This window comes from Labrus mixtus, chromosome 13 (genome assembly GCF_963584025.1).
Source record: "Labrus mixtus chromosome 13, fLabMix1.1, whole genome shotgun sequence".
Lineage (NCBI taxonomy): Eukaryota > Metazoa > Chordata > Actinopteri > Labriformes > Labridae > Labrus > Labrus mixtus.
Window position 1 is genome coordinate 7,360,329 of NC_083624.1, and position 27,567 is coordinate 7,387,895.

The following is a 27,567-nucleotide window of genomic DNA, read 5'->3' on the forward strand; positions in this document are numbered from 1 at the left end:
GTCCCGACGATGTAAACAAACTGAAGATAGGACTCTGAAAACTCTGAAAACATCACAGACAGTGGGACTCGGGTGTTACACCCATTGTAGACAGTCATGACTCACAGTTATTTTCAGAGGATATACTTGATTTATATTATATTTAAGTGTGAAAAATCACATATAAAGACTTTAAGCTTCCTGGCAAACAGCTACAATGCACCCCCACCTGTCACTCAAACATTGCCTCTTGTAGGCAGTGTTACAAACTTGAAACACAACATTAACTTTTAATGATCTGATGAAGTCATGGTTTGCAAACTATCCGAAAACGTTTGTGCTCAACGATTAATTTTAAATCTCTTCTTCACTGCAACTTTTTTGCTCTGTTTTTTTCACCCCACATCTGCTGAGGAATAATCTTCAACAGTTTAATTCATATTTATGTTTAACAGCTATTGGCCAGTCTTCTCTATTCACTCATATGTGCTCAGCAGGTATTTATAGTGGTTTTATTTGAAGCTGATTGGTTAGAGGGAGTTTTTGGGTTTAAAAAAACAAAACTATGACGCATTTAGTCAAAAACACTGTCTGGGACTGCAGAGGTGGGTGACAGTTATATGTTTATTGTTAACTATGATTTGCCGGTTCAGTAGACATATTGGCTGAGTCTCTTTATTCATTAAAAACAGTATTGACTAGGGAATTTTTGAACTTGTGCCTTGGGATTATATAATCAATGTTCTGCTATCATTACTGATTGAAGCATACATGTTACATTTAATATGAAGTGTGTGAGCAATGATCACTGATCTGACATTTTTAATTTGAGAACATTTACATTAACTTTTAGACATACACAAGTGGACTGCTAATTAAAAAGTCAACATCTACCTTCTGCATATCTGTAACCAAAGTTATTTCTATACTGAGCTGTATCTTCAATTGCAAATACTAATTTTCTGGTTTGGTATCTGTATCATTTATTGTGAGCAAGTGTATGATTAAGAGTTTATGCTGGAGTGTGCTGTGTGTGATTGTGTGAGTGTTTGCTACAACTGGATGAGTTGGGGATGATTGGGGGAGCTAGTCATATCAAAGTGCCTCGGTCATGCCGCAGGGAAATCAGCTGCTCACAAATCACTCCAAGGGCCGCTCATAAACAACAACCCAGGCGGCTGCGGTACAGAATTTCTCTATGTGGGAAAAAAAATCTTGGAAGAAGACCCATAAACCCTGCTGTTTACTGCAGGAAAGATAATTTGATCATTAAAGCAATGTCTGTTTTTACTTCAGCATTGTTAGCTCAGAGAATAAACTTTAACTAAGTTGCCTTTTGATTCCGCAGTCTCATGTCATTAGTTTTGTTTTTACATCACACAGATTGAGGTAGGAGCTGGATAAACTTTTTGTCTATTTGTAGTGTAAACTCCTGCAGTAATGCATCACTTTGAATTATAGTTTAAACATTTGGGGATCAGCTTTTCAAAATGAAACCTACAAAGCTGCAGGCCAACCCAGAATCTTCCCAAAAAATAAAAAGTTCACAAAGGCGAGCTCATACATCAATTAGCTGTGAGACTGACAGCGTTGTGCTTTGCTGCACTCTGTGAAATATGCTGAGCCGTTCAGCCTGGCAGGGTTTTGAGGTTGTAACACAATTAGTGCCATGTGAGCAAGGGAGCTGGAGTCAGGCAAGGTCTGACAAACAGAGACCTCTGAAACCTCTGGAACCGAGCTGCCATTTTGCTGCCTGCAGGTGAAATCAACAGAGACCACAAATCACTGAACAGTCACTGAACTTTTCCTGTAAACTTCTGCCTCCTTTAAAGTCATCAAAAGGCTTCTGTGAACTTTCACACTGTCAAACAATATGTATAGTAACAAATATAATATGGGGCTGCAATACACCAATGCTGCGTCAAGTGTGCTAGAAGAAGAAGAAACACTTACTGTCTGTACTACTGTAAAACAGAACTAACAATTGTACAATACAATATACAATTGTGACTCTTTGTTTAAGCCTTAACTCATATTTAAAGGCTTTATATGCAGAAGATGTCGCCCTTAAACACCAGCATGAAACCAAAAGAACTCGCGCTGCATTGTTGTGTTAGCATGCTAATGCTAGCGATCTTTATTATACTCGTATCTTCACACTGCATGTAAATTTACCTGAAATGAGCGTGATCTAGAAACGCAGTTAAGCAGTGAATACAGTATGTTATTCTTCTTTTCTCTAGTCCCTCAATTAAACAACTTTTATACACGAGGGGAGGAGTCAGCCGGCCGTCCGGGCGATGTAAACAAAGTGAAGATAGGACTCTGAAAACTCTGAAAACATCACAGACAGTGGGACTCGGGTGTTACACCCATTGTAGACAGTCATGACTCACAGAGTTATTTTCAGAGGATATACTTGATTTATATTACATTTAAGTGTGAAAAATAAAGCCTTTAAAGTCAGATTGAGAAATGATTCTGCTGGCAATTTTTTTTAAAATCATTTGTTATTGTCATCATAAAGCACAATATGCTTAACAGAGACATAAGTTAACACAGTAGTGTGAATAGTTTTTCCAGTAACTAATCTGCAACATATTAACAATTACCCTTCCAAGACTTTTAGTCAGCTCTCTTAGCACAATTATTTTTTTGGTTTATGTCATCACCAGTTGAATGTTGTATATAACTGACCAGTTTTAAACTGTTTCCTGTTGTACACTTCACTTAAACACAAACCAGGTTGTACAGTGTTGGAAGTTAGAATCTACCCTTAAGGCCACTAGTTTTGGGGTTGGTAAACTTGACAGGTTATCTGCAGGACAAAAGACTGTTTCTGACTTGACTCAGCAAACAAGGCGGTCAACTTGTGTAATCGCTGTAAGACAATGGCCGATGGGAATATGATAGCGTAGAAACTGCTAAATAGTCTCTAAAATAACACAAATTCCTAACTAGATGCCTACATATGCTGCTGTTTGTACCTGGAACAGAACTAGAACAGTGCAGCAAGACTTGAGGTAAAGAGAAACTTTATTAACAAGGCTTGCGGTCTTCACTAGGGTCATCTCATTTTGTTAATAAATGTTGATCTTCATTTCTACAAGCTTTTTGAACTCTTCAAGCACCTTGGTAGTTGGTGAAGAAGTTGTCCCACCCTGCTTCAATAAGAGTGCAGCATACAATGAATAGCTGTCTCTAAAGGCTCTAAAACACAAATATGGCTAACATTCTTTTTACAACAACAACAACAGCAACAACAACACAAGGCTTCACTGCTTCCTGTCTTAGCTGTTCATACCAAAGAAGTGTTTTTTTTAATGCAAACTGTAGTACATGCACAAGTAGCAACTCACTTTTTTATCACTTCCAATCCAAATTGGAAATTCCCATTTCTGAGGAAGATTTGTTGAGAAGATCTTTAAAATCCACTTCTACTGTAAACCCCTCATGTAACTATTTCTCTGTCGTATCGGTGCCTGTGATGAATGAGGCTAATCAGCAGTAGCATATATTGTATTTTAGAAACAGGCACTTAGTACACAAGGCAGTTGCATAACTATAATTCACACAGACTAACAAACTCACAGCCAAATATAAAACACATTTTCAAATTACATCGCAAGTGTCCCTTTTTTTTAAGCTACATAATATCTGCAAGGTTGTTTTAACTTTGCATATCACCCAGCCCACCATTACACACATCCTCAATACACACAAACAGACCACACACATATGAGGGACAAAAAAATGACTAAAGTATAAATAAATTAATAAATAAATAAATGTTGGGAGAAATGCATACAATAATGTATAAATAAATAAATAATTAAATAAATGCATCAATAAATATATAAATGCTGAAAACAATACATCAATGAATAAATAATAAATATACTTTGTTAATGAAAAAGGCTATTTATATATTTTTACATGTATTTATTCATTTATTAGCGTATTTCTACAGTTATATATGTATCAATGCATACATTTCCACATGAGTTATTAATTTATTTCTGTATTTTTACATTTACACATCTATTTATTTCTGTGTCCAGGTTGTAAGAGGAAAAGTATATGTGTAAATTTGCTTCTGTCTGCTTTTCAAAATTGACCAATCCTACTTCAGTAATGTTAGGACGGCCCACTTAATTTACATATTTACTTTTCCTTGTACAACATGGACACAGAAATACATAAATAAATATATGAATATATTTATTTATATATTAATTTTTATATGAATTGTTGCATTTATTTATATATAAATATTTATTGATGCATTTATTTATACATTATTGTATGCATTTCTCCCAACATTTATTTATTCATTTATTTATTTATTTATACTTCAGTCATTTTTTGTCCCTCATACACACACACATGCACACCCCACAACAATACTACTGTGTGTTTTTTTTTTATGTTTTTTTTTTCTTTTCAATAAAGCTATGGAGGTATTTACACTGTAAGATTTCATTAAAACATCCCTACATCATTTACTCACAGTTAAGGTTGAAGCTTCTATACTGCTACAATACACGGCCTGTCATTCCACTCCCACCACGCTGTTCTTTTTGAGTCAGCCTAAAGACGAAGGATGTGGGGAGCCTTGTTGCCGTAGTAACTGCCTCTCCAGGATCATGTCAGCATCCATTGGCCTCAGCAGGTTCCCATGGTGCTGACCGTTGTGTAACTGAACTTGGATATGGACGCTCCTGTTGCCATCACTTCCTCCTCGTTATCCCGCAACCCGCGGCGGCGACGATGACGGCAGGGCGCAGAGCAGCACGAGAAGGTGGCGAGCAGAGCTTTGCGGAAACGCGTGTTCATGAAGCAGTATATGATGGGGTTGACGCAAGCCGAGGTGTAGCACAGCAGATGGATGAAAGCGATGGGCGCCCCCGAGAGGGCGTGTTTGGCGGAGAGGTCGTCGAAAGCCCGCCAGGTGTTGGCGCAGTACAGAGGCATCCAGCAGAGGAAGAAGAGGACTACGATGACCACCAGCATGCGGATGACACGCTTCTTGGCCTCCAGCTTGGCTTCGGACGTGTTGCTGCGCGGCCTCTCGACCTTCTTTGACCTGCCTGGCGCCGCCATGCTGGACATCTCCATGGAGTGCGGGGAGTGGACGGCATTAACGTAGCAACCGTCTCCATCATCACTCCCAGTAGACACGATGGAGGTCAGGCCGTTTTTTACATCTGTAAGGTAGAAGGTAGAGCAAAAGTAAAAGAGAGGAGAGTTTCAGTGGTTTGTATCATACTTTTTAAAATCTCCTGTGAGGAATATTTATCTGGTTATGACAGACAGGAATTGATGTTTAACCTCTATAGCAGTGATTCCCAAAGTTGGGGTCGGGACCCCCTGGGGGGTCGCAAGACACTGAGAAGGGGGTCGTGAGAATTCTTCCAAACATATCAAAATTTTGAATTACTTAAAATTGCATATTTTACCCATTATTGTCAAAACAGTCAAAAAAGATCAAGAGATTAATTCTTCTACCATTACAAAAATAATATTACAGTGTTCAGGCTGTTCTTTTGTGTCGTTCTTATTCCTGTGTTTGGATCGTGTACCCGGCTGTGCACAACGGTAAATGTTTTAACCACCTCCATGGACAGAGGGGGTCCCCAGTCTCTAGCACCTTATTTTTGGGGGTCATGGGCTGAAAAGTTTGGGAACCCCTGTCTCTATAGGACCTACAAAAGCAACAACAAAAAAAAAAAAGCATCAGAGAAAAACACTGATCATTTCCATACAGTATTTGTTCATGGCTGTAACCACAGGGGGGGGTAGGTGTCAGGCTAAGTGAGTTGTGGGCGGCAGTAGCTCGGACCAAATGGAAGTTGGTGTGGTAGCTGGAGAGGTGCCAGATCACTTCCTGAGCACTGCTGAGGTGCCCTTGAGCAAGGCACTGATTCCCCCCCCCCCCCCCACACACACACCATCAGCTCAGGAGCGCCCGCTGTGGGCAGCTCCCTCACTCTGGCATCTCTCCATTAGTACATGTCCATAGGATCCTGTTTGTGTATATTTCAGCCCATGTGTGTGTTCATGACTTACAGAGTGTAAAAAACAGAAATTTCCCCTTGTGGGGATCGATAAAGTAAATCTGCTACCGAAACTGCCTTTGTTTACATTTTACACAGGTCTCGGTAAGTGACCCCCTTTTGTTTTGTTTTTCTAAATTGGCAGAAAATTATCCTTAATTATCACAAGACAACAAGTTTGAAGCTTGATCCAAAGATGACAAGCTTTGTTATCTCAAGGTAAGGAGGTAAATAGATCTGTTATGATGGGGAAACCAGATTTGTTATCTGGAGATGATAACCTGAAAAAATAACTCCAGATTCTTGATAAATAATCCCTCGTTATTGCCGAAGAAAGGAGTAAATGAGAACAGAAGATTGTACTCAAAAAACTACAAGTACTGAGAATCATTGCAATAGAAATAGCCATTGATAAATACTGATCACATGATGCTGAATGACCAAAACATTGTTTTCAAAGAGAAAAACATTTTTAAATTACTCACATATACTGTATTCGACCCAAGTCTAAATAAATGGCCAGTGAAGCCATGCTGCTGTGCTTCAGCCAATTTCTAATAGTTACCAAATAATCCAGAGCGCCACAGTGCAGAGCTAACACACTCACCCAGGGGTCCCCAAACCTTTTTCTTTGAGGGCCTCATAACTTAGCCTTTCCCTGATTGGGGGCCAGGGTCTGTATGTAACAGAAAATAACATGTGCAGGCATGACGGTGTTATTGTGGAGATGGATTTTATCCCAGGAGATTGGTTCGGTTGAACTTGGTGTACAAATGTAGTTTGCAGAGCTAACAGTCCACTTTTTTTTTAGCTATTTTAACAGCCACCGCCTCTTGACAGATGAGACAAACAGCCTTTTTTTGGCATTGAACATAAAAAAAAATCATTAGTCCTCTGTTGGTTAAATACCCTGAATTCTGAATCAAATTTTCTCTTCCCTAACCTTTTTGCCATTTTTTTCAGGTCAAATGTCACATTCTGTGAGTGTGTGAAAGAGTTAACAATGATAAAAGTTCACAGCTGAAGAACATTTTATTTTAAATGTTAAACTTTTATAGGCCTATGACACAAAATATATATATATTTTACAATTTTGATTTTTAAAATGCATTCTGAATTGTTCTGAGGGCCGGGCAAAATGTGGGGAGGGGCCGTATCCGGCCTGCGGGCTGTAGTTTGGGGACCCCTGCATTAACCCAATGATAGGCTTTGTTTAGAGTGAGTGCTCTTTAAAGTGAAGCAACACATCTGAACAGAAAAGGGAGTGACTACTAATCTACTGATCGTCAATCAGGGGATTTTTTTTTAAATTAAACAGAAAAAAAAATAGTCCACTTTTCATCCACAAAATAAACAGTAGAAAGAGCCTTAAGGCAACCAAATACAGCATATCGAGGAAAGATATAAATGTATACAGAATTTGCCAACCTGGAAATAAAACACATTTGCACAATAGTTATCAAAGAGGTTACTTTTTTTATCTGTCTTAATTTGACATTTTTTTCACCCCGTGCTCTGTGTAATCTCTCTTTTAGACAAGCTTTTCTATCTGAGAGCAAACAGATGGTGATGCCCAGGCCTGCAAACTGCCAGCCAATCCCGTCCTCTAATGGAGCATCAGCAAACACACTATGTACTGCTGTCGTACCCAGACACTCTCACATGGTCACAAAAGGTTATGTTTCACTTAACCTGCACACATTACTATGATTGTAGCATTAATGAAAATGTCTTCTTTTTTAATAAAAGTCCTCCCCATTTGCATAAATCATGCAAAAACCATTAGAGCCTCCCTCATGGGTATGGACAGAGTATGACTTTTGTAGAGAATTACATTTTGACTAACAATTAAACGACACTACCGTCACACATTGAATTCAGCCTCATCAGAATATTTTTTTTCTACTTATGTTATTTCCACACAATCAGAATAACAAACCACAAATGTCAATGACAAAATTAAGAAGAAAAAAAAAAGCGCAGTCCGGCTTGTTTTATTTGTTAAGTTCAGTTTCATGAATGATAGGAAGAATATTAAAAAGTGATTTTAAAAGTTTCAGTTTGAGGATTGACCCTTCGGTGTTTTAAAGGCTTTATATGCGATTTCAGCAGATGTCGCCCTTGAGCTCCAGCATGAAACCAAAACAACTTGCGCTGCATTGTTGTGTTAGCATGCTAATGCTAGCGATCTTTATTATGCTCGTATCTTCACACTGCATGTAAATTTACCTGACATGAGTGTGATCTAGAAACACAGTTAAGCAGTGAGTACAGTATGTTATTCTTCTTTTCTCTAGTCCCTCAATTAAACAACTTTTATACGTGAGGGGAGGAGTCAGCCGGCCGTCCCGACGATGTAAACAAAGTGAAGATAGGACTCTGAAAACTCTGAAAACATCACAGACAGTGGGACTCGGGTGTTACACCCATTGTAGACAGTCATGACTCACAGAGTTATTTTCAGAGGATATACTTGATTTATATTATATTTAAGTGTGAAAAATCACATATTAAGACTTTAAGCATGTCTTAAAAGTGTATTGAATGACCAGACACTGATGCAAATATGCTCCTTATATTTGCCATGTGATATTTTTATATCTCCACTTATAAAGGCCTGCTGTTTCCATCTAGTGTTTCTTTGCCAGCTACTTTTGTGTATTGTTCCCAATGATGAGAGAGCGTTTGCAGCAGCAGGCGGCTGCCAAGAGAAAAAGTGCAGCGCCCAGTATCTCTTTTTTTTTCTTCTACCAATTGTGTGACATTATTCAACTTTTTAGAAGGGCGCTGCTCTTTTCAAACAGCCAATCATATAGTCGGTCATATGGTAGATCCTGTTGGTCCTTGCTCCGTGTCTGATCAGAGCGGTGATAGCAAGGCAGTCATGGTATTAAGATCATTCCGACAAAGCAAACTCTACTTTCTGCACAGAATGAACACTTTTAATGTGGACAAGACACTGATGGTTTTATTCTACCGATCTTTTATTGAGTCCATTTTAGCCTTTTGTTTTATCTCATGGTATGGTAACCTTTCTGTTCAGAACAATAATCGTCTTTCCAGTATCGTCAGTACAGCCAGTAAAATAATCTGCGCTCAGCAGCTTTCATTGTCAGATATCTGGAACAGACAAGTTGTTAGGAAAGCAAAGTCTATCTTGTCCAGCTCTGATCATCCTCTCTTAGAGGAATCTGTTCTTCTCCCCTCAGGTCGGAGGTTCAGGCTGCTCAGGGCTAAGACAAACAGATTTAAATTTTCATATGTTCCTCGTGCAATTAATGCTCTTGATCTTCTTTAAATCCTTGACTGCACTTTCAAGCAGAGCTATTGCACCTTATATTTATTATATTTATTTATTAATAACATTTGAGTGAAACTTCTTAACGAACAATGAGTGTTATATTTCTTGGCTGTATTTCATCAGGTTGTGTTGCACTGTCTGTTTATCTGTTGTGTTTTTGTGTCCACTGCTGCAAATCAAATTTCCCTTCCAGGGACAATAAAGATCTGAACTGAACTGAACTGCAGGTCGGCAAGCATCCTCCCTTTGATGCTCATGTTATAGGAAAGGACTATTTCAAATATAAAACATTCAGTATAAAGCAACAGAGCAAGGAAAAATAAATAAATACAAGCATACACTTGAATTACACACACACACACACACACACACACACACACACACACACACACACACACACACACACACACACACACACACACACACACACACACACACAACGTTATTATTACTCCCTGCTTGCCTGTTTTGTCTTTGTCTATGCTGTGCATTGTATCGTCGTGTCTCCCCTGTCTCCTACATACTTTTGCTCTTGTCATGTCCCTCACTTGTCTTGTATTGTTCTGCATCACCTAATAAAAAAAATAAATAAAATAAAGCAACAGAGCAGTGCTTTTATCTCAGCGCACAAACGCTTTATTCAAGCGCCCCCGAGCACACAGCCAGCACTTTTTAGCCTGGAAAAAAATTCCAGGTGGACACACACACGGCCTTACACAATTTATCACAAGTCAGTGTGAAATATTTGACTCTGATTGGCCAATTACACACACCAACGGGGCTCTATCCCTTTATAGATCCACATTGTTAGAAGAACAAACCGTTACTAAGAAAAGCAGGTTGCTACGGACGCCGCTCTTATTACGGACTCTAAAGGACAAACTGTAATAATTATATCAAATCTGCGGGAAGAAACCGGGTTAATTTAACATTGGTCTGTTTACTGTGGGGGGGAAAGAAGAGCGAGGATAACAGCTGTGAAAAGAGGTTAAAAGAGGTTAAAGCTGCTATGACAGAGAAATCTACAAATGGGAGAAACAGGAAGATGGCACTTGAAGTAAACACATAACGACATGTGTTATGGAACGCGCTGTAAAGACCGCTGGACGGAAAAGGAAAATATCAACAGACTCCAACATCTGCAGAAATGTTCAGTTCAATGTGAGTGATGAAAGCTTGTTCAGCATGAAGCTCTAGAGAACATACACAAACACTCTGCCAACTCTAGACACAGCCTTATTCAATTTAAGATGGTTCACAGACTTAATTACACTAAAACAAAGTTACATACATTTTTTCCAGATGTATCCCCACTCTGTGACAAATGACAAAGAGAAGCAAACTTTCTTCATAGTTTTTTTGACTGTCTAGTCTAGTATGTTCAATACTCTTTCAGAAATGTTGCATGTCATTTTGAAAGCTGAACCCCTTCTAGTGCTGTTTGGAGTTTCTGGTATTTGAGAATTGTTTTATCCTTTTTTTGTTGTTGTTGTTGTTGTTCATTTAGTGTTACTCACTACACCTGTTGACTTGTATGTTTGCCTGTTATTTTCCTTTTTCTTAATTTAATTTAAAAGGACGAAAATATCTGTAATATTGAATGTTTTATTATTGCTACCTCAATAAAAAATATTTAAACTAAAGCTTGTTCAGCTACGATTATGAAGGCAACAGAGTTAACTGTTGCCATGGACGCGGTACCGGGCAGTGTATTAACCCCTTCAGGGTGAGACAAGACCCTTCCTTTTTGCATCGGGGTCACCCAGAGGGGGTTCAATTCCAAGCCTCACATTATCATCGCTTACTCTTAGAACATCACAGTTTGTGAGTTAGTGACCACTTTAGTTGTGGTTCATATGATGGCTGATATGACCTGTCGGAGTTTGTCCTTTTTATGTAGGTTTCCTTTGTGTCATGTGTTCATGCACTGGCAAGTAAACTCCCCGCTGGTGAATATTATTAGCATTATATCGTTCATTTCTTATATTCTGATATAACCTTTTTTAAAGTCTTCATATGTGATTTTTCACACTTAAATATAATATAAATCAAGTATATCCTCTGAAAATAACTCTGTGAGTCATGACTGTCTACAATGGGTGTAACACCCGAGTCCCACTGTCTGTGATGTTTTCAGAGTTTTCAGAGTCCTATCTTCAGTTTGTTTACATCACCTGGACGGCCGGCTGACTCCTCCCCTCACGTATAAAAGTTGTTTAATTGAGGGACTAGAGAAAAGAAGAATAACATACTGTACTCACTGCTTAACTGTGTTTCTAGATCACGCTCATTTCAGGTAAATTTACATGCAGTGTGAAGATACGAGCATAATAAAGATCACTAGCATTAGCATGCTAACACAACAATGCAGCGCAAGTTGTTTTGGTTTCATGCTGGTGCTCAAGGGCGACATCTGCTGGATCAAAAATGTAAATAGCCTTTAAGATGCATGATAATTTTAGTAAAAGGTTAGAGTGTCACCCAAAGTTTTCCACATGCTGTGCACAAGGCCTCACCGGTCGAGTCTTTCTTGTGTCCCATCTCAAACTGGATGCCTCTGTAGAGTTCTCTGGAGATGAGTCCATAGGCCACGATCATCACGACCCCTGGGATAGCAAACAGCACGAGCAGCAGCAGAATGTACCTTAAAGACACAAGAGAGAGATAATAAATGTAATGTCCATGTAGAAGAACAAAAGGTGAAGGCAGTCGTCTAGTTCCACTCTGTGTCTTCATGTGTACACATTTTCTAATTTCCTTTGTTAAAAATAAGGCAGTAAATCGTATTTCATTAAAAAAAAAAAAACATTAATATCTCAATTTACAATTTCATTGAGCAATATTTTCTGAGGATACTTCCATAGTCCTCGAAGACTCTGCAAACAATATCATACCATATCTTACCTGTTTCAACACTTGCAATTTGTGGAGGGAACTAACGGGTCTACAGTAACAACATCACAGTGCTGATTTTTAAAAAGTAAAAGGTTCAAGCTTATAAAATGCTCGTTTGTTTGAAAAAGGTCAGATTGATCGATTCTGATGCCTTCCAGACGCTGATCAGCATGTGCAAAACAACCTCGAGCAGATGTGTCTCTCATGTTGACACTTTCAATCTTGGATGGATAATAGGGATGAATAAATAACATTCAGATTATCGGCAAAGTGTACAAGAATGTCATAACACTTCTCTTTCCAAAGTCTGGCCCTGCCTTCACAGGTCGTTCATTTCTAAAGTAGAATCTCTTAAAAGAAGGTTTTTCATAGATTACATTTTATTATACCTCAGTTAATTCCGACCAAGCCATCTGATTAGACAAGAGGCTTTCCCTGAGTGACGATATAGGAGATCATCACTGGGACTTTTAACTATATGTATCACTCCTCCTAAAGCCAGGAATCCTGAATGCTTTAAATTTACATTTACAGCTGACAGTGGTTTTCTTTATTCATCGATCCCTATTAACACACAATTAAAGGTTCATACCACAGAGTAACTGTTCTGTGGTAACCATGGACACAAACAGACTAGCAAGAGTGCAATGGAATAACATGGATGCGTAACTTTGGTTACAGCAGCAAGGGCCACATTCATGTAATTCTCACAGCCAGAGGGCCAGATTGTAGGATACTCTTAGGTGGATTTATAATTCAACCAAAGGAAGGAATACATAGGTACTACTGATTTTAAATTAAGACCGGTCAAGACCACCACCGATGCTTCTTTCTAAAAGAACAAATCACTTCAGTTCATTTGTAGTTTTTTTTATTTTATTTCCCGGTTACGGCCACCACCTTCAGATTTTGTCATGTTTTCTTCATGTTTCCAATTCATTGATATTTAAAAATTGACCTGAGGGCCACTTTTAGGCTTGAGGGGGGGCCGCATGTGGCCCCCGGGTCGCAAGTTGCCCAATCCTGGAATAGAATGTTTCGGTTGCTTGGCAACAGTCTAGTTGCAGTTAAATTGTGGAATCAACCGAATCACAGCAGTGCTGATACGAGTGACAGGAGTGTAACAATCACAAACTACCTCATGCTCAGTTTGCACATATTACACTCACTTTTTTGGACAGCAAAGAAAAAAATTCATTGTACAGGGAAACATGTTTCCTACTGTGCACATGACAATAAACATTTTGAATCTTGAATCTGATATCCAGTACAACATCACTCCCTAGCGTGTGATACTGCTTAATTATTCCCTTCGCTGCTGGGAGGTTAATGTTGTCATCAAATGTTGATAAAAACTTGTTCTGTGAATCAACATCAAATGGAAACGCATCTGAGTCGAGTGCGTGGTCTAGTATGCATGCACAGATTACTACACCAGTAAGCAAACCTTCAATAGATAAAGACCCAAATAAAAAAAAGTGCTGAAATACACACTCACACAGAAAACTAATGTTGGAGTGCAAAAATACACACAGAGTGACCTTAAACAACCTCGCAGAAACATCCATCCTGTCTCTTCCTCCAATAATGTTTCTACAACCCCCCCCCCCCCCCCCCCCAATCAGATATACTATATGAAACAGACTCCAAGTCCAAACATGGAAATAAATGAGATGCTCAAGTGTAGCCTTACCAAGGTTTGTGCACACAAAGGTCGGACTCAGTTCATCTAAAGTTTATTTGATACAAAACAGCTCAATGTGCAGACAGCGAGCGCTACAAGAAAGATAAATGATCTGACTGTGAGTGTTGAATTGTGTTTTATTTGCTTGGTTGCTCTGGAAATTCACCTAGTGTTTCTCTATGGATAAAACAAAACTCTACTGTTTTCTTTCCAATGAAGAAAAAGTTCAAAGTGTCCTACAGTTAAATGAATCACAATAACATAAAGCATGCGTGCCGGCCAGCGTGGGAATGGCACAGCCGGGGGCCAATCGTGCTTGAGTACGGCACGGTACGGATGGCCAGTGTGACCGCGCCCTAAATGACATCATGACATTTGAATAACCACCATTCATTCCTCGTATTATCAGGTTATAAGAAAAGAAAACCTTCTCACCAGGTCTGCTCTGCTTTCGCGATGGGCCACTTGTGGCGACACTGATGGGCCGTGGTGTTGTCCGGACGCTGAAAAGACTCCAGGTGACTGATGATGGGATACGGGATCATGATGACGAAGGCCAGCGCCCATGTGACGGCGATCACCTTGTAGGCGTGGGAACGCGTCTGCCACACGCGCGACTTCAGGGGATTACAGATCGCACTGTAGCGCTCTAAGGCTATGGCAACCAGGCTAAAGGTAGAGATGCTCACAGATATACCTGTAAGAAAAACAAAAACAGATGAAGTGAGGAGTGGAAGTAAACAAACACGCCGCTGGCTGCTGTGCACGGGCTGATATCTTTTTCTTTTGATGACTGAAAACGTATTACAGAATAGAGTTTGGAGCTGTATTCAATGTGACAAACATGTTTGTGGATGTGCTCATAATATCTGCAATCGTCACAGAGAACAATATGTGGAGCTCTGAAGAGATGAGCTTGCAAACAAATATATTACAAAGCATGGCGGGGGGGCGGGGAGGATTCTTATCTTTCGCTCGGTCTTGGTAGAAGAAATCATGTTGGTCTAGACGGCTGATGTGATCTGTCATCTCCCTCCTGACAGGGCAAGACGGGAAATTACTCTTACCTCCCTCATGTCCTCAGCACCAACAAAAATTAGAGAGAGAGAGAAAGAGAGAGTGAGAGTGAGAGAGGGAGAGAGAGGGAGAGAGTGAGAGAGGGAGAGGGAGAGAGAGAGGGCGAGAGAGAGAGATAGAGTGCGAGAGAGAGAAAGAGAGAGAGAGAGAAAGAGAGAGAGAGAGTGAGAGAGAGTGAGAGAGGGAGAGGGAGAGAGATGGGCGAGAGAGAGAGTGAGAGTGAGAGAGAGAGAAAGAGAGAGAGAGTGAGAGAGAAAGAGAGAGAGAGTGAGAGAGAAAGAGAGAGAGAGAGGAGAGAGCGATAGAGAAAGAGAGAGAGTGAGAGAGAGAGTGAGAGTGAGAGAGAGAGAAAGAGAGAGAGAGAGTGAGAGAGAAAGAGAGAGAGAGTGAGAGAGAGAGGGCGAGAGAGAGAGAAAGAGAGAGAGAGAGAGGAGAGAGCGATAGAGAGAGAGAGAGAAAGAGAGAGAGAGAAAGAGAGAGAGAGAGGAAAGAGAGAGAAAGAGAGTGAGAGAAAGAGAGAGAAAGAGAGCGAGAGAGGAGAGAGAGAGAAAGAGAGAGAGAGAGAGAGAGGAGAGAGCGATAGAGAGAGAGAGAAAGAGAGAGAGAGAGGAGAGAGAGAGAAAGAGAGAGAGAGAGGAGAGAGCAATAGAGAAAGAGAGAGAGAGAGAAAGAGAGAGAGGAGAGAGCGATAGAGAAAGAGAGACAGAGAGAAAGAGAGAGAGAGGAGAGAGAGAGAAAGAGAGAGAGGAAGAACCCAGGATGTCATCTGTACCTGAGAGAGCAGATTCAACTGAAGCAATCAGCCTTCGGCCTCTCCCTCTGGTCTACGTTTCTATTTGTTTCTCAGATGGATTTACTATCAGACCTTTAACAATGTTCCTGCTGTTTTTAATTTTTCCTTGTTTACCTCTAACCTTTTTTTTTATTATTGTTCTCTCTGTCTTCATTGATTCCTTTTTTTTGTTTACTCCTCATTCTTTAACCACATTTTTGACCACTCTTCATTTTCATATTTGCTTTCAGTCCTCTGTGGAATTTCATTTGAGAGTGCAGGAGGGCATGAAAATAGTCCATTAGCTGTATTACTCCCAGAGAACTCTGTTTATTTTTAACCCTTTGATTCAGTCTTTGACAACTTAATGCGATTTTAATCTTCCAACTCCCTCTCTTAATTTTCTTTGTGAGCTGCAGAAGTCACTGGTGAAGGTGACTCATTGACTCGAGTGTTTGAAGAATTATTTCTTATGACTCATCATTGGTTTTGTTTCGAAATAAATTCTTGGAACAAATTTTTGTTCTGACACGTTTTGGTTTTTTTGTAACCAAACTAGTAGTGTCTTAAATAATAAGATTTGTAACAGATAAGATAAAGCTTCAAGCTAAACCCTTTCAGTCAAAATGTTTTTGTTTTTTCTTGGGACCAAAATAAATGATTACTACTACTACTTCAGGTTCACGAGGTAAACAAATCAATACAGGACATGTATCTGAGTGGAATTTATTGTAAGAGTCCCCCCTGACATAGTGTATAGCCCATTCTTCAAAATGTATTTTGCATGCACAGCACTTCTCAAAATGGCATTAGCCACAAAATCCAAGTTGTTACTATTTAATAATAACACATTTTCACGCAAAACACATTGTCAGGATTGTGGCCCCCCATCTTTGGCCACTTTCTTGAGTTTATTTACTGGTTGTCCCCCCTTCAGAGGACCACCACTGGAAAGGGACACATCCTTTTTTTTGATCCTGCCTGACGATTGACAGTTTAAAACAACATATTGCACATGCAGAAAGTAAATCTGTATAAATCCTGTAACTTTAGCACTCACAGAATCTTGCAGATCTACTCTTTTTATACACACTCTTTACACACTCAACAACAGACTCTCCTGATAACCAAAAGCAGCAGCTCTTAACATGTCCAGACTTGCAGTGAATTCTCACCTCATTTAATCGAGCAACGTGCCAAGTCAACAGCCGGGATGGTGTTGGTGATGCATTTAGTGCCTGACGAGAGCTGTGGTCTACTGAGTGGCTTCACACTTTAATGCTATTATTAAACTGTTTTTTAAACATGCTCAACAACTCCTTTTCGTTTGATAAATGTAAACTATTATAATATTTGTCTCGCTGTTCTTTTTTTTCCTTCTGAAACATTGTTTTAATTCCAGCTGCTTTTTTTCAAATCAGTAGATTTACTTTGTGTTTTTTTCCACCCCCTCCCTCACTCTCCTTTTTCTTACCCATGAAGTAGGAGACTATTTTGCACATGGTTGCTCCAAAGATGAAGTCCTTGAGGATGCTGGGGATGAGGGTAAAGGGCATGCAGAAGACGGCCATCATCAGGTCGCTGACGGCGAGCGACAGCAGGAAGGTGTTGGTGACGGTGCGCATGCGCTTGTTGACCGTCAGCACCACAATGATCAGCAGGTTTCCGACCACACTCAAGAAGAAGATAAGCGAGTAGAGCATGATCCGAAGCGTGTGGTCCCCATCTACAAAACAGGAAAACAGAGGAATGGAAGCTATGTCACAAGTCTGAACACATAGTCGATCTATCAGTTTACAACACTTGATGATGGTAATGGCATCGATCCAACAGGGCTGTGAAAAAATATTAGTTCATACTGTGGTCTTTTTTCCACAAGTGTTTTAAGCACAATTCTTTAATTGAAAAATATTAATAACAAATGTTTTCCCACCCTTGGCTTCTAAAAATGCACAGGTTTTTTTTTCTTGGATCTGCATCATTATGAAATGACAAAGTGAGAAACACTTTTTACACAGATTTTCACAGCTAACATGCTTCCACATGCCATCACCTGTGGAGGACAGAATGAGCCTATATATGGACATTTACCAAACCAACCATGTGTTGCCAGATTTGACCGACGTGGATTTCGTTCTCTCTTCCAACACACATCAAAGTTTCCCAATCTGCAGAACTGTTTTTTTCTTTTGTAGATCACAGAGAGAGACATTTTCATAGCCAAATCATATCTGTAGTATGTTTGAGTTATAGCCTATTAAAGTTGGATTTACAATCATTAGAATTTTTTTCAAGCACCCGGAGCCAGTGTTGCATAATATAAAATAAACAATGTTTAATGGCCTCTCTGGCAACTGGAAAAACTTTTATAAAGGATTAAACAAGGTCTTTTTATTCAGCAGTCTGTGTGTCTGTGTGTCTGTCTCTCTGTCTGTGTGTGCGTGTCTGTCTGTCTGTCTGTGTGTGTGTGTGTGTATGTGTGTGTGTGTGTGTGTGTGTCTGTCTGTCTGTCTGTCTTTCTGTGTGTCTGTCTGTGTGTCTGTGTGTCTGTCTGTCTTCATTTTGCAGCTTCACTCAATCATATCCTGTGAAGTCACAGTTATCAACACTCTCTCTTATCTCTGCCCCCCCCCCCCCCCCCCCCCCCCCCCCCCCTCTGCTTTAGACACTTTTTACCTGCTGCTGTGTACATCCTCTGGATTAAAGGCAGCCATGTGCGGCATATCCATACAACACACATCACCTCACTCATACGCCCAAACTTCATTGACACAGCTGTAGAGGCATGTGCAGCCAAACGAGATCCCTAATCCCCTGAAAATACACCAACACCAATTCCCCCAACCAACTAGCCAATAACAGTGAACAAAAATGTTCAAATATAGAAAAGTCTGGAGCGGCTTTTTTGTAAATTCTCTTGAGATGACATTTGTTACGAATAGGCGCCAAAGGTTGATCGATTGATTGATTGATATTCACAGTTTATCTCCATCCTCAGGCACATATCCTTGATCTTCACCACTTTTCATCTCATTTGAATTTAAAATAATTTGTAATTTCAGGGCGCTGGTGGCGCAGTGGTTAGTGTGCGCGCCCCATGTATGAAAGCTGTAGTCCTCCAAGCGGGCAGCCCAGGTTCAAATCCAACCTGTGGCTCATTTCCCACATGTCATTCCCTACTCTCTGTCTCCCTGATTTCCAACTCTATCCACTGTCCTCTCTCTCAAGTAAAGGCCCAAAAAGCCCCAAAATAAAAAATAATAATAAAAAAACAATGTGTAACTTCAGTCCCTTCCCTTTTCCTTCTGTTCTCAATTTAAAGAGGAAAGCGTAAGAACAACTGAATTATCCAATGAAATACAGCCACAGAGCTACACTGATGATATAATATGACATTTTCTTCATTTAAAATTACTTTTAAAAAAAACTTTGCATTTGAGTCAGGGCCGTCTGTAAGTATGATTTTGTACAAATCAGAGTGTAATACAGCATTACTTTATTTTCTAGACGCAAAGCGAGTCAAACTGTTCGCACCTAAAGGGCGTGTGACGTCAAAAAGGAATTAAAAGCGCAAAAATTACCTCACTTTTTTTTTTATCCTTGACTGCATCATGTATATTAAAAGTAATAAGGAATAAGGGACAAATAGTGCAATATTGCTTCGACCTGCTTTGTTTACACATTTAATTACAAACTGATGATGATTGTGTGTGTGTATACATGTGTGATATTTGTTTTTATTCTATATATTTATATTTTTATATTTCAGGCATGGCACAGTAAATTTTGTTGTACTCTTGTGCAATGACAATAAAGTCTATTCTATTCTAACAATGGAAATGGATTAATTGCAGTTTTCTTAGAGTGTTCAAATGTATTCTAAAGGTCAGCTGTAAAAACCTGCACACATAGTGATGCATGGAGTTAAAGAGGAACACAAAGGATGGGACTTGGCTTCTTCAAATCCATACAGGCGGTCGGTGCTTTGTGTATGAAAGTAGCAGAATAACATGTCCCTTAATTGATTTAATGCTCTTATCTCCACTCTGAAATGTTTTTGTATAATTTGAAGGCTAAGCGATGGATTAAGGCTCAGCTTGGTCAGCAAAAGTCAGTTCTCTCTCTCTCTGGCACAGTCTTCCATCTATTGACACGAGGCGTCACCATCTGTCTCACACTCTTATGCACAGATACAGCAGCAGGAACCTCTGATACGGCTGCTTCTGTTCTGCAAACAGAACATCAGGGCTCCTTCACGAGAACAGGCTTGCAAATGGCAGCAAGAGTTTTATTTAGTGTCTGTGCATGTGAGTGCACATACATCTGCATAATGAAAATGTGAAGTCAAATGATTGGAACAAGAGGGGGACCATCACTCCCTTCTTTATTACTTACTCTCTCTCTTGCACTCTCTCTCTCTGTCTCTCTCTCTCTGTCTCTCTCTGTCTCTCTCTCTCCCTCTTTCCCACCTAATGAAATATGTTATTCCTGCTTCTGCCTAATCGAAGCCAATTAGGTCTCGTGCGCTCGCTGGCTGAGCAGGAACACACTGATAACACGCTTCCTGCAGGCCACAGAATTTTAAGTAGCAGTTCTTGTTCATGTGTGTTAGGCAGAGGCATTCATTTCATCAATTATCTCACCAATGCTCTCTACCTGGCTTCATTTTTCTGCTACAGTGCACTCACTCACTCACAGAGGCAAGATTATTACTTTTTTCCTGTTGTCACCTTTACATGCTCGGAAAAATAATAACACTGCATTCAACACTCGTCCTACACTGGTCGTGAGGTAGTAAATGGTTTGTTTGGAAGAGTGGATTTTTCTTTCTAATTGGACTTGCAAAAGCTAGATCTTTCTTGCTGGATTTTTTTTCAAAATGTCTTACACCTTATGACAATGGAGAAAATGATGAAATAAATAGTTCAAGGGATACTTCACCCATTAGCATTAATCTTTGTATCATTAGAAACCTGGTAGTATTTTTGAATGGTCGTGCATCCCGCCCTCATTTTCCCCTGAGATGTGAAATCTTTGTATTTCTGAGTCTGTAAAGGAGCTTCCAGTGACGCAAAATGACGGGTTTTGCGTCACTGGAAGCTGTTGTGGTTAGCGGGGTGAAACTACAACGCTAGTTCCTCATATTTTCGACCACTGAAGCTACAGACCAATCACAGATCAGTGGGTGGGAACTCACGCCCAGAATCGAAACTTAACGTCCGCCATATTGCTCGGAAGCTATGCTAACAGGCTCTATGGAGAAAGCTGATAATGGAGAAAAAATGGTAAGAGGGTTCATCCCATAGAAGTATATGGACTACAGCAATACCAGGACACAGCTATCTGTAGAGATGGCTAGTGAGTCATGAGTGATTATTTTGTTTGAGTCTATATGCTGTTGCTGATTTTTTTCAGGAACTCTGACTCATCGTGCCTTTAAAGGCTTTATATGTGATTTTTTTGATCCAGCAGATGTCGCCCTTGAGCACCAGCATGAAACCAAAACAACTCGCGCTGCATTGTTGTGTTAGCATGCTAATGCTAGCGATCTTTATTATGCTCGTATCTTCACACTGCATGTAAATTTACCTGAAATAAGCGTGATCTAGGAACGCAGTCTATTACATTTAAGTGTGAAAAATCGCATATAAAGCCTTTAAAGAATGACACCACGTCGCTGCTTTTCATTTCTACCCCTTCAATTTCAAAACGCTAAAACCACTCTACAATTCTTTACAGGTCCATTAAGTCATCACTGAGACCAACTCAGCCTTGTTCAGTTCACACTCAGCCCCACTGATTTCTTTGGCGTGTACTATATTTTCACTTTAAAGAGCCAAATGACAGAAGGGGAAGCCTGCAGCACTGGATGTGTGGTGAGACAGTTTTATGTGTTTGTGTGTTTGTGCATCAGCCATTGCTGCCCGTTGGCTCTGGTTCACAGTCTGCTCTCGGTTTACAGAGTGTAGTGTGAAAAAATGAGCAGAATATGAAAAAAGAAAGAGCAACTTCAGAGGTTTTCTTCATGCAGTTTTTTTTTTTTATAAACTTTTCAGACATGTGGGTAACATTGTGTTGGTTACATCACATACAGTCAGGATGTCTGCTTTATAGGACACCTTCTTTGTGACCATGCATTCTGCACATTGTGCTGTATTAAGCTCAACTGTGCAAAATGCAAACTCCTTTTTCCATCACTTGTGTACCATCCATTTGAAATGAATCATTATTATGAGATCGCTGGTAATTTAGATGTTGGATGTGAAAGGCTGCAACTTCGCTGCTTGAAATAATAAAGCCTTAATAGTTACGTTAATTGAAAATTATATTTTTAGGATCGCAGTGACAAAGTGGATCATTTAATAATGAAGTTCACATTTCATCCATGAATATTCAATCAGTTTCATCTCCATCAGTGTAGAAGATGTCATATTGCCTGTGAGCGCCTCTCCGTCTAATACATATGCAATGAGTGTCACTTTGGTATCGTGGCACCTATATCAGGAAAACGCCCGCTCTGCCTCTATAAAAACGTGGTGTCTGTAAATGTCACAGTCGGTGGCTTATCCAGCATCGTAAATGTCAGCCAGGCCATGTCACTAATACAACTGCACTTCACAACAGCTGTTGAAAGAAAACCACTACAACGTGCAAACCGCAGAGTCCCCCATCATGGTCGGGTTCAAAACATCATGTTGCAGCAGGTATATATATTAAACACCTCAGCTCCGACAGGCAGTGAGAGGAGAGGGTGTGAGTGATGGAGGTAGTGAAATATGCACCAACAGGAGAGGTTCTTGCCGCCATCAGCGTTTCCAAAATAATCACTTTCTACACTGCCTGTTTGATGATTTGTACTGCAATCAGCCAGGATCCAGCAAACAATTTAATTGGTCCATAAATATAGTCTATTACCTGTGTGTTTTGCAGTAAACAAGGTGTGACAGGTTTCCTTTAAAGACACTTCAGCTGTTATCAAGGCTATGCAGGGGGTGTCAGAACGTGTGCTGTGAAGTCTGCAGGTTTTTGATCCAAATCAAAAACACCTCACTGCGTCCAGTGAAACCATTTAAAAGGATTGTGGTAGAGCGATGTGTTTCCTTCTAGTTAATGGGTGAGTTTATTTCATGCTTTGCGATGTTTTGCTCCTGTTTATTGGCTGTCAGGGGTTGGGATGGTTAAAATCACGCAAATCAGTAACATTTCAAATATTTAAAATGTTAAAAAAAACTCCAATAAAAAAAAGCTATCCAGTGATCTAAAGCTGCATTGCCATATTAAAAAAAGGGGAACTGCTCCAGATAGAATTCAAAGGACAAACGTGCTTGACATTTACCAGACAGTAAGGGTTGACTGTTGAATATCTCTCAAACTCCACATCAGCAGTATCTAGCACAGGCTTCATTTCAATAAATAGTAGCTGGAAGTCTCAGAGCATAAACCTTTTTGAATTTAACATAATCTAATTTAATCCCAAAAGCTCCTCCAGAGCCACAAAATGACGTCATGAGATCTCGTACTGCATATTAAAAATGATTGGTTTCAGCACTTGTTCTCCCGTAAAAGACAACACCGTCCATCGTTTCAGTGTGTGCCCTTTGTTTACAGTCAAGAGAAAAGCCCTCTAGTGGTCGGGGTAATTATTGCCCCAGTTTGTTCTATAAGCAAAGGAGGAAGTCAGGTGATGTTATTAAAGATGAAAATAGTCTGGGAGAAAGTCAGAATGACAGGATGGATCAACAAAAAACTGGACTATACCGGGGGACACGTGTTTAGTTCCTGCTGATGATAACATCGCCACAAATGTTCCTTTACAATGTGACAACATGACAACAAAGCTCGTCAAACCTAAAAAAAAAAAGTCTGTCCTGACGATGTAAACAAAGTGAAGATAGGACTCTGAAAACTCTGAAAACATCACAGACAGTGGGACTCGGGTGTTACACCCATTGTAGACAGTCATGACTCACAGAGTTATTTTCAGAGGATATACTTGATTTATACATTGAAGTGTGAAAAATCACATAAAGACTTTAAATAATCCACCCGTCATTTTGTGCCTTGTATGGCTATTTAATAATAATTATTATTATTATACAAAAGTTAATACAGAATACAGTTTCAAAAAACATTTCAGATTTAAGTCTTCAACGTAGAACACAGCTATTTCTTTTCCTGTTTGTCACCAAGGTGCAACCTCCAGAGCTGAAAAGTAATTCCAACATAGAAGTGTAGAAAGCTGCAGTTCCTCCAGTGGCCACTTGAGGCTGGCTCCAAAAGCCCATAAAATCCCCATTAGTCTCGATGATAGCATCCATTTTTTAGTGTAAAAAAAAAAAAGAAATCTATACTTTACAGCCTGTTCAACTTTGGAAAAGGCTTGATTTAGAAATAATCCCAACAAGAAAATGTCAAGGTAACTCCTCAAAAACACATGAACATGCTCCACCTAGTTTTGATTTATGGAGTTTTGTTGAGATGTAAATGTGTTGTTTTTCTTACTTCTTTTTTTTTAAAGGAGTAGACAAATAAAGTCATGCAAAGAGGGGTGTGAGGTCAGAGGAAACTCATATAAGCGACTGTAATTTTTAATGGACAAAGTCTGAGTGATGTCACCCGATCTGGTACTGGTTTGGAAGGTATCTTGACGATCTATTACCTCGCGCTCGCCTGTCAATCAGGTTATCCACGTGCCATATTGTGAATACAGTTCCTTCATTGGATCAAAACAGGTGAATTATCAAAAAAAATGCACCCTCTACAGTGTGTGCCGATTGAGACATGAGCTACTCAGAGCAATTCTGTTTTTTTTGGACCAGGCTTTTAACATTTTAATTCTGTTGTAAAAACTGGCTTTTTTGGATTGGGTGTGTATATTTGACTTCCGGTGGTTCTGCAGCCAGCCTCAAGCAGACACTCAGTGAACTGCAGGATTTTTGCACTTTCACAAGGCTTCATTTTTCAACACCGGAGAATACCGCTTGCCTATGAGTCATTAGAAAAAGTACTTAACCAATAACAAATTTTGTTATTCAGTTTATTGGACTAGTTGGTTTCATCAGTTCTGTAAGTGCACACTTAAATATAGACATCAAGTATATCCTCTCAAAATAACTCTGAGTCACGACTGTCTACAATGGGTGTAACACCCGAGTCCCACTGTCTGTGATGTTTTCAGAGTCCTATCTTCAGTTTGTTTACATCGCCCGGACGGCCGGCTGACTCCTCCCCTTGCGTATAAAAGTTGTTTAATTGAGGGACTAGAGAAAAGAAGAATAACATACTGTACTCACTGCTTAACTGTGTTTCTAGATCACGCTCATTTCAGGTAAATTTACATGCAGTGTGAAGATACAAGCATAATAAAGATCGCTAGCATTAGCATGCTAACACAACAATGCAGCGCAAGTTGTTTTGGTTAGCCGGCCGTCTCAAGGGCGACATCTGCTGGATCAAAAAAATCACATATAAAGCCTTTAATACGATTTTTTTTTTTTTTTTGCAGAGAAGTGCAGCAACATATCGGGAATCTGAAGGTGACATGACGCAATCTGCTCCATAAACACTATATCAGAGTTATCGACAGAGAAAGAAGAGGAGGAGATTGAACAAACATGGTGAAGAAGAAGTAATCAAAGTCCTGAGTGACGGAGAGAGTGATGATGGTGACGGCAGCTGCACAGGGTCAAACATCCTTTCTCTTTTTTCTTTGGAAGATTGATGTGTGGGTATAGTGTAATGGAGAGAAATAAAATAAAAAAAAGAATTAAAAAGGAGTGGAAACCTGCGGGAGTGTGCAGCAGTCTTGGTAAAAAAAAAAGAAGGTGTATTGGTGAGTCAAACCATTGAGGTGAAACTACAATATGTATCAGCAGCTCAAAACAAAAATAATTCTCACTTATTATGTCGAGCTGTGAACACACAGCAGCATAATGAAGGTGCTCAATCTCTGCATTGTTTTTACACAAGTAGCACACACACACACACACACACCTCATCAACCCAGAGAGAAGCCGTTAAGAGATGGAGATGGATGAAAATAGCATGTGTTGATTGAAGTAGCAGGCAGAGATGGAATAGAGTGGAAAGTGCAAGACTGATGACGCACTTTAATGTTCTTTCTTGTCGCCAGATCAAGTTAACTTAGTGTTATTTAGGATCACTCGTTTGCCTCATGTAAGGTTTGACAGGCTGCGTCATTTTGTGACACGCACGGCACGTCTTTAGTCAGTTTTGAGAGAGTGCATGGAAACGACTGGCAAAAAAAATAGACATGGATATGAAATATAAAAACAGCAGGAAGCAAAAAAACATGAACATGTGGCACAGAAGCCATTTGACCTTTTTAAGGAGTAAATCCCCTCTGCATGGCTGGTACTTGATTCCCGATTGTGGCACGCGCACTCGCTCTGTCTGTTCTCTGATCCCTCATTCACTACTTCTCCCAGACTTCCCTTAGATCAGAGATGGGCAACTTCGGTCACAGCAAGGGCCACATTCCACATTCATTCAATTCTCACTGCCAGAGGGCCAAATTGTAGTATACAAAAACGATTACAGTCGATTATGTCTCAAATTTAACTCAACATATACCAGTGATCAAATATTATTATGGACATATTTCTGGTTTTCATGATTTCATGGCAGATTTTGTCATGTTTTCTTCATGTTTCCAATGAATTGATGTGTAAAAATTTACCTGAGGGCCACTTTGAGGGTTGATGGGGGCCGCATGTGGCCCCCGGGCCGCCAGTTGCCCCACCCCTGCCTTAGAGTAAAGCAGGATGTGACACAAAAAAATTGAGCTTTCTCTGTGAAAGGTATACCCTGCAGTGAATTGATAGAGCCTATTCTGCATTGTTATTAACATTGATTGCCAAGGTGGCAAAGGTATTTGTAGGTTTTTTTTAAGTAGGTGTTCTAACTTTCACAAACAGATACACAAATCCTTACTGAAAGTGCAGCGGTTTTAAGTGAAGAGTCAGTTTTATCTGACAATCTATATGCAGATTTGCTTCAAATAGTTAAGTGCGTTATAAAGAAAATGTTTTATTATTTCTAGGGACAGGTGTTGCAAATTAGCATCCACTATAAAGACTGTGATCGTTGCATTGGATTGCTGTTTTCAGTTTGTCTATGTACAGTATATCTGTCCCTACCCAACCATAAATAAAAATAAATACATCTTGGTAAATCTCTTATCAAACCAAGGCTGACAGTATTTTTGACTGTATTTATTACAGCAGTTTAAGGTTGCCTGAAAGTATAAAAAGCAATTTCCAAAGAAAACATAAAGATATTAAATCAAACTAAGGGCAGTTTGATATTTAAATTAACCTGCAGGTGATAAAATGAGTTATGTGTGTGTCCACTCACCTTTCTGCCTTGCGTGCGGAGGTATGAGGATGGAGGACACGTTGCAGCAGGTGATGTTCGCGGTCTCCAGGCTCCCGTTACCGGCTCCAGTCTGCGCTCCGACGCACGCCGGGGACGCAGAGGTCTCATTCCGCGCACAAAGATCCATGTTTTTAGATTCAAGATTATCTCTAGTCTTTAAAAAAAACTTCGACCCAGATCTGTTTTCAGTTTTGGTCTGATAATTTAAAGTGGTAAAAATAACTGAACTCCGCGTCCATACTCGTGCACATTTGAGACGGAAGTTATTGCTTCCCAACTTCTAAACCCCTGCGTGGAAAAAAAAACAAACTGGATTGGCTTCTTAGTCGGTGATTTTTTCGCTTTTACAGCAGATGTGCCCCACTTGGCATCACGAGCGTAAATCAGGGATGAGTGCGATGAGTGC

The 27,567-nt window shown here is 39.8% G+C and overlaps 1 protein-coding gene across 1 annotated transcript; it reads right to left on the reverse strand.

Moving 5' to 3' along the window:
• Positions 1-3,223: 3,223 nt before the first annotated feature.
• On the reverse strand, positions 3,224-27,567 carry cckbrb (cholecystokinin B receptor b). The gene is made up of 5 exons (XM_061053442.1): positions 27,141-27,567; positions 17,239-17,490; positions 14,351-14,612; positions 11,853-11,980; positions 3,224-5,186 (listed from the first exon to the last, which is right to left on the reverse strand). Exons 1-5 carry the CDS (start codon positions 27,286-27,288, stop codon positions 4,645-4,647), a joined length of 1,332 nt encoding a protein of 443 aa, XP_060909425.1. The 5' UTR covers positions 27,289-27,567; the 3' UTR covers positions 3,224-4,644.

What these genes read in the sequence shown, in the direction of transcription:
- cckbrb (XM_061053442.1), bottom strand. Translation starts at nt 27,288, where the DNA reads ATGGATCTTTGTGCGCGGAATGAGACCTCTGCGTCCCCGGCGTGCGTC. An exon ending in TCCGCACGCAAGGCAGAAAG is followed by an intron (nt 17,491 to 27,140) that starts GTGAGTGGACAC and finishes CCTGTTTTGTAG; the next exon opens with ATGGGGACCACACGCTTCGG. An exon ending in GCGAAAGCAGAGCAGACCTG is followed by an intron (nt 11,981 to 14,350) that starts GTGAGAAGGTTT and finishes TGTGTCTTTAAG; the next exon opens with GTACATTCTGCTGCTGCTCG.